General features: G+C 32.2%; 1 protein-coding gene across 1 annotated transcript; it reads right to left on the minus strand.

The window, feature by feature from the left end:
• Nucleotides 1–1,099: 1,099 nt before the first annotated feature.
• On the minus strand, nucleotides 1,100–9,553 carry LOC139864720 (uncharacterized). Its single transcript, XM_071853292.1, has 11 exons — nucleotides 9,420–9,553; nucleotides 9,202–9,308; nucleotides 8,742–9,081; nucleotides 8,146–8,408; nucleotides 7,901–8,001; nucleotides 7,698–7,755; nucleotides 7,474–7,484; nucleotides 1,772–1,831; nucleotides 1,579–1,663; nucleotides 1,399–1,437; nucleotides 1,100–1,282 (listed from the first exon to the last, which is right to left on the minus strand). Exons 3-11 carry the CDS (start codon nucleotides 8,907–8,909, stop codon nucleotides 1,201–1,203), a joined length of 867 nt encoding a protein of 288 aa, XP_071709393.1. The 5' UTR covers nucleotides 8,910–9,081; nucleotides 9,202–9,308; nucleotides 9,420–9,553; the 3' UTR covers nucleotides 1,100–1,200.
• Between the last annotated feature and the right edge of the window lie 2,710 nt (nucleotides 9,554–12,263).

A 12,263-nucleotide genomic window follows, 5' to 3' on the forward strand; every position in this document is an offset into this window, starting at 1 on the left:
TTACTTATTTTATAACAGCTTCAGCTACTTTGCCAAACAATTAAATACATTTAAAAAGCTTCAGCTAAACGCTTTCAGCTAAACGCTTGCAGCTAAACGCCTGCAGCTAAACGCTTGCAGCTTCCAGCTAGTTTTGCCAAACATACCCTATATCTGATATGTAAATAAAAGTTGTGATAAGGATTGGAAATTTATGAAACAATGGAAGATTGATTTTATCGAATGAAAGATAAAATGTGAATACAAAATCAGTGAAGATCTCTCTATCTAACTGCCCAAGCATAAGTCGAATTCCAAAACATAAAGTAAAATGAAAAATGAATCCCCTCTCACTAGACACCAGTACATGCATTTTTATTCCTTTTTGCAGAACAAAAATAACAAAATAATATTATCATGCTGGACGTTTGCATAGATTACTTCTTTGATAGACCTTCCAATTAGTGGGCTTAGGTTGATTAGACTTGGGCTGGAACAGGAAGGAGATGGAGCGCTCTTTATCATATTGCAAGGGCTCTTTTCGAACCTAATGTTTAGAATGTGATGATGATGGATTATAAGTGGTTTGTGTCGGGATACAAAATTTTAGTATTAGTATTATATTGTTAATGTATGAAAGATTTTTATTATTTGTTTTGAAAACGATAATAATTTTATTCAATATAATCCTATACAACAAGTTTTCAAGATGTGATATTTTATATACTTTGTGTATTTGAGTATTTAAAAAACTTTTCAATTAACTTTTTGTATGTAATATTTTATAATACTTTAAACATGAAGTAGTTAAGTTATTTTTCAATATTTTGATTTGGTAACTTATTGAAAAATAAATACAGAATGACTAATCGGGTATACCCGTTTACCAGTGGGGAAACCCGAAACCCGATAGTATGTAAGTAAATTGGGACCCGACGGGTTTCGGGCCGAGTTTGGGGCGGGGTTTCTTAATCGGGTTCGGGTCCGGGATTACCTAAACCCGACTCAAACCCGACCCGATGTCATCCCTGCTGCAGGAGGCAGGGCAGAGGTGTATAAATATGAGACACAACACAAAACCATTTTATTTTGAACATTCATCAAACAAAACCAAACCATTTTATTTCTAGCATTCATCAAATTTATCTATCAAATACAAAATAAAAAACTAAAAACAAAAACAGGTTTACTTCTTCTGGTCAACTTCATGTTTATAATAATTTAATCAAACATCCATTTGTCATCCTCATCCTCATCCTCAGGAGTTTTAACCATTTTCTCATGAAATAAATAGGCACCACCACTACAATAATATCAATGCCGTCGTCAATAAACAAGCAAGTACGATCGGGAATATATATAAGAAAAAGTAGAATTAAATAAAAATGATAGATATAGAAAGAAAGAAAGAATACTCACCCTATTTTTAAAAGATAATGTGCTGTTAACCATTCTCGTCTACAATAATATATCAACTCGTAAGGATAACACAATTAGGCAGGGGGGATTTTTATGTATGTGTAATGTAATTGAAAAATCAAAACAGTAACCATAAAAAAGGAGTACCAAAAGAGTACAGTAATAGTATAGTAAACTCACTGTTGTTTACTAGATAGGGTTTTATACTGACTGAAGGGCACTTGTAATAACGAATGCTCCCAATAATCAAAATTTATTTCTTCGCCTACAATCAATCAAAGTGTTAGCAACAGAATAGTAGTTGATAAATGGGATTTATATATTTATTAATTAAAGAAGAAGAAGAGAGAAAAATAAGTATGCAAGTCTGTACCTCTTTCTGAATTAGATGAATCATCATCAGTCCTTGTTATTTGTTTATCCAGCATGTTTTCTACAACAACAAAATTAATTAAAGAAAAACGGGAGAGAAAAAAAATGAAAAAATAACGACGACAACCACCATGACCACAACAACAACAATAAGTATAGTAACGACAATGACGAATATATTACCCTTTTTGACCCTAATACATTAATAAATAAATAAATAAATAAAACTTCCACAATCCATACACATTTCCTAAGCTTTTCGAACAATTAAAGAGTGCAAAATCGATTCGTTTTGAAGATTCAATCATTAAATTTAGGTGTTTACTAGTCTTCAATATATAATTCTGTTGAATCGGATAATTTTTCAACAAGTTACTCAATCATTTGTGTTTCACTTATCACATCACTTGTTTCTCGGAATTACTCAGAATTAATTTATAAATATATAATAATCGTTTGGCGATCGCTACTTAATTCAAACAGCTTTCTAATCAGATACCTATCATTCTAGATAGAGTTGATGATGTCACTGATGCTTCTACACAGTGTTACGAAAGTTTAATTTTTTTAATTTTTTATTTTTTGTCAATTTTACAAATACTGAATTGCTACGTTTATTCTTCATGCATTTTTTTATTAATGCAACATTGACATAACGCCGTTGGGCTATTAACCTACAGGCGTTAAAAACTTGTAATTGGTTGCATAGATGTTATGGGGTTGTTTTCATCCTTATTGAAAACTTTGAAATATTTGTAATTTCTTGTGACCCATGAGCACATTTATAATTTTATATGCGTATTTTTATCTCTTTTAGATCGTGTTTAATATTTACAAATGCATTCATGGATTTAGAAAATGTTTTCTATAACCTACTTTGAATGTTTGTACATTTACCGAGTTAAATATGCTTGCTTGCTCTTTTGATATTTAAGTAGTTGGCTGACTGAGTAATATCAGTTCTTTAGAATAACCAAATTTGAAACTTATCTGATGGTCAAATTTCAATTTATAACTTGTGTAAAATAATGCAGTTTTCGTTTGTGGTTATTGGCATAGTTGTGGAAGACAAAGAACAGTGGAAGTTCGGACCTTTCTATACCACTTTAGCCCCTTTAAACTACAACATGTCAAATAATGTAGTTAAAAAGTCAAATAGGTTACACTTGTCAAGCGGGTCAAGAGTGGCTATCAGTGTACTTTTATCTTAATATGTTAATTTTCAGTTTATATTGTTTTTGCGCAAATAAAAACTGTTATTTCCTACAATATTAAAAAGTTATAAATTTAACAATGAAAAACACACAATATTTATATAGTAAGACACTGATGACTTGCTATTTTGTGGTTAGAGTTAGATGCTTCAGGATTGTTTGATTTAGTTTGACCAGTTGACTGCATTGTTCTAAACTTACTGCAGATCTCGGACCATCCGGTATGTGTGTTCCTGTTAGATCCAATATATATATATACTAGCTTTAATAGCCCGTGCGTTGCACTGTGGCTTAAAAAATTAGTATATTAATACGTTAATGATGGTACATATTGTATGTGTTATACATTAAATACGCCATTGAACGTCTTTTGTTATATTTGTAACATAGATTTATAAGCTCGTGTGTTGCACGACAGCTTAAAAAGTACTCCACAGCATTTAAAAACATTAGTATTAAGACTGATTATTCATTTAAACCTGACTCATTACCACAACAATCATTCTAAATTACTTTTATTTGATAATCTCATCAATCCATCTTCTTTTTAAACATAACCCACAAGTCAGCCTCATGTAAACTACAACTCGATTATTATAACTTCTAATACAACACAAACCAAAATATTAAATTTTCCCAGGAACAATCCTACGATAGTCCTTTGTTTAACTTCAATCCATAATCCACTTTTCACCAGCATAATCCATTATCCACTTTTGACCAACAAAGCTCACCAAGTTTGATCTTGCTAGTTGACTTTTAAAGTCAAACATATTTTACACCGATTCATATTTCAAAACCAATAATTTACACATCCACCCTTTGATCTGCAACAATTATTTTCAAAAACAATGTTACACAAATTACTCAAACATTCACAATTCACATATACAAAAGCAAAAATAGAACCACCATAGCTTAATTTCTAATAATGCTTACCTGAGAGTCTATGATATATCATTGTCCAAAATAGTTAACATATCAATTCATACACATATAGAATTGCGTAGTTGAGAGATACATAAAAATGAAACAAACCTTGTGTGTGCGATTTTGAAGCTCCTTTATGCTTGATTATTTTCAGAGCTCTACCATACCGATGGTTATACAACCACTCCTAATTCAAAGATGAAAACTAATATCTTAGTATAGTGTTGACCCATATATTTTGTCAACTGGACTTAACACAAATGAATAAAAGTGTTAACATATATTGTTAAAAACATACAGTAATATAAGTGTCACAATGTGGATATAAGTGTCAAACCCTAATCAAATACATGAATTCAAAATATATCCAAAATTATAAATCTATCAACATTTATATATTTGATATAAATCAGAAAACAAATCATATAAACAGTAAACCAAATTGAACCAAAATGAAGCATGGATTCATAAAAATATACTCATTATAATCAAAATTTGAACACAACAGACCACTGCATCAGGAATTGGCCCATCCAATTGCATCAAATTTAAACAACTTAAAAGAAATGCATAATGATAACACATATTTGTAATTTGAGGCAATCACAATAGTTTTGATTCAAATAAATCATAGAAATGACTTATTTTTACTTTAAAAAAATGGGAAGGAGATAGAGTTTGTGGTAGCTTACTTTTTTTGGTCCACCAAAGCCAAAAATGGCATTGCTTCAATAATCGTCCCATGTCCTATCTTTCAAATTTAAAAATCTCATTCAGACTCAGAAAGACAGCAGCTTATATGGCAATGAAAATTCCAATTTGTATTTCATCATCCATGTGTAGAACCCTCTGTATTACATATTTGTGTTAAATATATAACCGAGTTGTATTCCATTTATCGTCTAGCAACTACAACAACAACTACATTTAAAACATGTTTAAATTCTCAAATATAAATCTGGACGAAAATCATACCTCAGGGTGCAATTGGTTGCAATAGTTTCATGTTTGAACAGTCTTTCTTTCATATAGTCCGATAACACATAACACTCTGGATTCAACTTTCGGAGTTGTATTCCTTTTCTTGATCTAACACCATTACTCTTGCATCTCAAAACTCTTAACTCCATAAACCTCAACTATCAATTTATTCATCTCTACAAAACAAAAGTTACGTATCTCAACTTAATCAAAAGTTTCCAATAAGCCCAAGACATAAGCATATATAAAACTAAAAAAATCTTCAAACTCACTTGTTTCACATAATATTGAACAAACTCATTGCGATTGTATCAGATTTATAACCTTGTTGAAATTATGACAACTAACAATCAAAACAATAACATAACAGTAACACATAGAACAATTCTTGACTCAAACACCAAGCACGAACAACAGAGACTTACGACTTTTGTATATAACTGGGAAACATACATAGGAAATGTTTAAGTTACATTAATTCAAATAACATAGAGACTTACGACTTTTAATTAACGGTTAGGAATATGGTATTTATGTTTCTATAAGCTTCACGAAAGCAGGTATATTGTCATCAACTTGACAAACAAAGATGTAGTTAAATTCACATATAGAAGATATACCTTTTCAATCTGCATCTTTTAGAAAATCTGGTATAAAGCTTTTTATATCCTTGAAGAGCGCTGCAAGATGTCCTTAACGTCCGCATTCCATGCCCTCTTACGTAAATGAAGACTTTAATCCCGTTTAAAAAGATTAGAAAAGGGCTTGATGTAAAAAAAATGTATACATGAAGCATTCAGTAAGCTAAGAGCTTTTGAAATCATTCCACTTTGAATATGTAGTTCCGTTTTATATACCTGGCATGTCTATAAGAATTATTATAGGTTATAGATGGCTCACCCAAAGGATCAGTTATTTTTGGGATAGATAGCACGTCCAGAAATCATGGGTAACAGTTACCAAAGAAATCGTAATTGTGGGATCATAATTTTGAAAAATTATTTATTGATATCAATTACTAAAAAATAACCGCCTGTGTTCCAGAATTATCTACAAATTTGCATACATATTCGCATAAATTTGTAAATCATTTTTGTAATATCATTCCAATCAGACTCTCCTATTTTTTTTAAATATTGATCTGCATAATATTAATTAATCTATACAAGATTCAATATACGAACAGTGGGATAACATACAGCAATTCAATCTCCACTAATGAATTTGAAAATTAATTAAATCACTCAATACAATTAAAAAATTTCAATTGCACATGTAGGTTACCTACAACTCAAGAACAAAATAAAATTTGAAATACCTCTAATCTCAACAGCGTAGTACGAAACATCTTGCTCAGATCTTAAACCCGTTAGTGAATTGAATCTGGATCTCGGACGTATTGAGATTTGTATTTGATTGAAAACCGTAATTGATTTTTAGGGTTTGGAGTGTATGGAAGGATTGGATGAATGGGGAAGAGTTATGGGACGATGTATCCCATTTTTTTTTTTAATTGAATATATTTTGGCCAATAGTTTGTGGACAGATGGCAGGCTCTCATGCTGTAGTGGGATAGGGTGTAGGCAATAGCTAGTAGGGATACACGTGGCAAATTGATCTGTATTATAATAGGTTATAGATATATATATATATATATATATATATATATATATATATATATATATATATATACATACATACATACATACATACATACATATATAGTGGTAGGATCAAGAGGAGGGAAGTAACCAATCGGGGGGAAGCGAGGGGAAGCAAAAAAAATTTTTTTTCCGTTTTTTGAAAAAACTTTGTCCACAAACATTATAGATTGGATGAAAATATGAACATTTAATAAAGACACTTTGTGATAAATGTTTTTATTTTGGCTGGAAAACGCTCGAAGAACTAGTATATAACAATTATCGTGTTTTTCGAGCGTATGTAGGTTTTAAATATTAGGGTTTAGATATTAGGGTTTAGAAATTTAGGGTTTAGATTTAGGGTTTAGATTTAGGGTTTAGATTTAGGATTTAGATTGAGTTTTTAACACGAACGGTTTAGAGTTTAGGGTTTAGGGTTTGGTGTTTTGGGTTTATTCCATAAACCCAAAACACCAAACCCTAAACCCTAAACTCTAAATCGGGCTAAATTTTACTTCACAAAACATTGAAAAAAAAAACGTTAACATTCTTCACGAACAATATTATCTTGAATGTTATTTTTGTCGATCGTTTTCCCGACTAAATAATAACATTTATCACGAAGTGTCTTTTCTAAATGTTCATATTTTCGTGTGATCTTGATGCCTGAAAAAACAAAAAAACAAAAAAATTTGCTTCCCCCCGCTTGGTTACTTCCCCATTGATCCTGCCCCTATATACCACTTATGATATAAATCTCTATAACGTGCTTAATCCTGGGTTGCCAATGAATACAAATACAAATTAAGTTTAAACTACTTAGGAAATGCTTCAATTACAACATTCAAGTTGTTATTAACAAGAAAATACTTAATAATTGGGATTAATTTATTAATTAAAGAATAAGAGAGAAAAATAAGTATGCAAGTCCGTACCTGAGGAGTATGAATCAGAATCAGAATCAGAATCAATTTGTTTATCCGTCATGTTTTCTGCAACAATAAATCAATCAAGTTGTTAATAACAGCAAAGTGTATATATATATATATATATATATATATATATATATATATGTATGTATGTATGTATATATATATATATATATTCAAACCTCTGAGAAAAATAAGTATGCAAGTCCGTACCTGAGGAGTATGAATCAGAATCAGAATCAGAATCAGAATCAGTCTCTGTTACAATTTGTTTATCCTTCATGTTTTCTGCAACAATAAATCAATCAAGTTGTTAATAACAGCAAAGTAAGTAATAGTAGTAGTAGTATATATATATATACTTAATAGTAGTAGTATATACTTAATTGTAGAAGAACACGAGGAGTGGATAGGATGATAATAATGTATGTACCTTTTCTAGGGATTTCGTTATGGATTGGTTCCTTTGAATCATCATCATCATCAATTGCTGCTATTCGTTTACACTTTGCTCCATCCCCCGTCTTTTCTTCTCTGCTACAATCAATCAATTAATCATCAATCAATTTGTTCATATGAAAATAACAAAATTGAACCTCCAATCAAATAACTGGGATTTTGTGGAAACGCTTACGATGCGTTTCTTAGCTTAGAACGAATTAATTTGAAGAAACGTACCTGTAACTTGTCGTCGCGATTTCCATAGTCTGGAACGAACGATTTAGGGTTAGGGTTAGGGTTGGTGAATGAAAAGCCCAACGGCCGAAACAATGGATATACTGTACCATCATTTCCTGGGTAAAAGAATCAAATTCAAGCCTTTCCAAATTGACGTCAAAGTAGTTGAGATCCTCTTCAGTAGTAGTCACTTGGGCGAAATAGTCAGCAGCGTCATCTATCATCAAGTGCACGAGGCTTTTTAACTCGAAAATGAAAGCAGCCTAAAATGAAAACAGAAATTTATGAAACAATTTGATTAAATAATGACAAATAAACATGAATACAATAGAACATAAAACCGGTAAAGTTCTGTGTTCATAAGCTTGTGTTTAATTATTAATTAACAATCAATAAATAATATCCTAGGTTATAAGGTGTATGAGAAGAAAAAAGACTCCAGATTCGAAACAAGCTTCTTCTTCTTCTTCTTCTTTTAAAGTAATTATGACTGATTCCCAACTTTAAAATAAATCAAACAACAAAAACTCTTCTAACAGGCACCAATTAATTAATAAATAAATAAATAAATAAACAAATAAATAAGGGAGGCGTACAATCATTAGTTTATGAGCATCCCTCTTATATAGTCGGCGAAATTCAGAATTGAAGTCATCTAATTTCTTTTTGAGGAGAAACTCATCATTGGCATGAATTTCCTGGATCTCCGCACGTTTTTTACAGAAAAATTCAACCTTTTCAATGATGTGGCTAGGGCTATCCATCCTAAAAAAACAAACATTTGAACATGTAAGATCTTCGGACCGCGTCACACTCACTCATAAAGGGCTTGGGGTCAAAGGACCTCCCTTCCAAACTTATTATAGGCATCATCACTCCCTTCTCACGTTTCTCTAAAAAAAAAGGAATAACCCGAAAATTTCGTGATAATGTATTCTGCAACAATAAATCAATCAAGTTGTTATAAACGGAGAAGACATTGATGATATGATTATTAGATCTCTATAACATGCTTAATCTTGGGTTGCCCGTAATAATTAATAATAATGTACGTACCTTTTCTAGGGATTTCGTTATGGATTGGTTCCTTTGAATCATCATCAACATCATCAATCGCTGCAATTCGTTTACTCTTTGCTCCATCCCCCATTTTTTCTTCTCTGCTACAATCAATCAATCATCAATCAATTTGTTGATACGAAAATAACAAAATTGAACCTCCAATCAAATAATGCGTTTCTTAGCTTAGAACGAATTAATTTGAAGAAACGTACCTGTAACTTGTCGTCGCGATTTCCATCTGTGAAGAGTCTGGAACGAACGATTTAGGGTTAGGGTTAGGGTTAGGGTTGGTGAATTATATACGCACGCAATATAAGAAGGCTAAGATTGCGACAGGAATCGTTGAAAGACTCCTCCGCAAGGGTTTAATAATAGAGGGATCAATGTTAACTGAAGGATGGGATGATGGCTTGTAAACTTTTTTAATCAGCTATTTATTGGGTTAACCAAGTAATTGAGATAAATTGGTTGTCTCGACCTAGAATTTGTTGATCGTTAATTGAATTGCGTTTGTTTGACTTTTAATGGAATGATTCAGTGCTGAATGGTTCAGAATTTAGTGCTGAATCATTCAGAGATTAAACACTCTCTTAACCATTAAGAGCCTAATTTTCTGTAACTTCCTCCTCAAATTATATCTTGAACACTTAACTAACAAGTATATTGAATATTTTATTCATGTTACACTTTGATAAGGTAATTTTACTCAGTTTATATCATTCATTTTAAATAATTATCAAACAGCTTATTTTCATTCAGAGAAAACTTTATTCAGAAGCTTTGAATCATTCAGATTCTGAACCATTCAGCGCTAAATCATTCAGTTTTATCAAACGCATCCTAAGTCCATTGTGAACAATTTCATTTATTTATTCTTTTACTAGTCGATTGAATTGAATTGAATTGAATACCCGTGAATTCGCAAAGTTTATTATGTCAAACAATTATACTAAGACCATTTTCATTTTTGATAACACAATAATTTATTTTCATTCCTGATAAAAGTTAGTATGTTAGTTGAATTGTGTAAAAATATAAATATATTTATTTTGTTGAAAAATCTAATGTACTAAAAGTTAAAAGTAGCAATAAGCATTGACTTGCTCATTCCTGATAAAAGTTTGGTGTATTCATTCATCCTTTATCTAAAAGGCAAAGTGACGAACACTAACTCATTTGGTGCATAAAACATTTGTACCACATGTGTACAAATGTATATCGTCATCCTTTATCTAAAAGGCAAAGTGAAGAATAGTAACTCATTTTGTGCATAAAATATTTGTACCACATGTTTACAACTGTGTACCATCGTGAACAAGCACTAGAAATTGTCACTATTCTAGGCGATAAAGATACTTTTTGATGTAGTTTTCATTTATTCTGTCGAGTTTCCAACCAAACTTGACATATGATTACTGCAATTCGTCATACACATTCGTCACCTTTATAAACCAAATCTTTCTTGGTTGCTATAGTGTCCAACTCCTCTCTTATCCATTCTGAAAAAATCAACACATCGTCAGCATAAATAAAATGGGACAAACTTAAATTATCCGAACCTATCTTGATGCCGCTGAGCATATTAGCCTCTATAGCATGTTGAAAAGCTAAATGTGAGCCTTCCATAAGGATTATGAATAAAAAAGAGGACTAAGAGGATCTCCTGTCGCAACCCTCTTTCGATCGTGAATTCGCGTGTTGGAGAACCATTTATAATAATTGAAATCCTCGCAGATTGCAAACAACCCAAAATCCAAGACCGCCATTTCGTCCCGAAGCCCAACGATTTAAGCATAAACATTAAAAATTAACTTTTACTACTCCGTCGTATAATAGATAAACCCGTTTTAAAGCTTAAAAGTTAAAATTATAGAACAAACTATTAAAAGTAGCATGAAAAAGAGAGTGATAGCTCGATGCTTACAAGCATATCTGATTAGTTTAGTTTGGATGACAAACTCTGTTATGTTCATGTTTATATTTTGGTTTTAATGATATAGTGTTGTCAAATATGGCTAAGTTACAAGACACAACAGTAATGACAATTTAGAAAACTTATAAGTCAGAAACTATCATATAATTAAACTCAGGTAATTGCTCTTTCATCCTTCCTCATTGTCCACCCTTTCACGTTTTCTTCTACTATCCATTTGAAAATGGTACACTTATAGGTTTCTTGTACACTTATAGGTTGGTTTAACATTAAAACGTGATTAAATAGACCACGAACGGCCCTCTTTTACCTATTAGATTAGCCAGCATTACACCATGGTACACATTTTCTCAGTTGATCATTGCTTTCTTGGTTCTCATCACCATGGTTTCATTACCCTTGCTCGTCATCTCTCGATTCTCATTGCCACAAACCATTATCATTGTCAAGGTTGCAAAAATCCGAATTACTTGTCGAGTACTTGGTTTTTGAGAGTTCCGAGCTGAGTAATCAAACTCAGCCAAAACTCAGGATAACTCGGAAGATCGATCAAAACTTGTCAAAACTCAGAAAATAGGTCATAACTCGATCAAATAGGTCAACATCCTTTAGGGGAGGTCAGGAATTCGACCCTCGTTGGCTACATATTAACCACAAAATTTCATCCATGCCATGAAGTACCACCCATGGCACCTTTCCCATATCGCGTTGGGGGTAAGGGGGAGGGGGTTTTACCGTCCATGCCCATGGGATTGGTGTGGGTTTCCTCCTGGGCACGCAGTTGGGGGGCGGTATAGCAACTGCGGGAGATGATCGCGTGGGTGGTTAAGTCCCCCTGGTGATCCCCAACTAACTGTTGTCCAGAAAAAAAAATCAAACTTGGTCGATATTCGAGTACTCTTTAAAAAGTCCCGGTCAAGTACTCCCCGAGTAGCAAGATTTGCAATTTTGATAGTTGCTTATAAGCAACCATGAAAGTGGATGATAGAACTGATCTAAAAGTATTTGGCTGTGAGCGTTAAGTTGTGGGCTACTAATAGTGTATAACATGTTGTTGACCATTTGTCATGATCAGCAGAATGAGACGCTCGAGCCGGTTTTGTCATACCTTAAAGCGTAATGT

Source organism: Rutidosis leptorrhynchoides, chromosome 8 (assembly GCF_046630445.1).
Source record: "Rutidosis leptorrhynchoides isolate AG116_Rl617_1_P2 chromosome 8, CSIRO_AGI_Rlap_v1, whole genome shotgun sequence".
Lineage (NCBI taxonomy): Eukaryota > Viridiplantae > Streptophyta > Magnoliopsida > Asterales > Asteraceae > Rutidosis > Rutidosis leptorrhynchoides.

Excerpts from the sequence above, each read along its gene's own strand:
- LOC139864720 (XM_071853292.1), bottom strand. The coding sequence starts at position 8,909 with ATGGATAGCCCTAGCCACATCATTGAAAAGGTTGAATTTTTCTGTAAA. Across the intron at positions 8,409-8,741 it reads ATGCTCATAAACTAATGATT|GCTGCTTTCATTTTCGAGTT; the intron begins GTACGCCTCCCT and ends TTTTCATTTTAG. Across the intron at positions 1,283-1,398 it reads CATTATCTTTTAAAAATAGG|TGGTGGTGCCTATTTATTTC; the intron begins GTGAGTATTCTT and ends ATATTATTGTAG.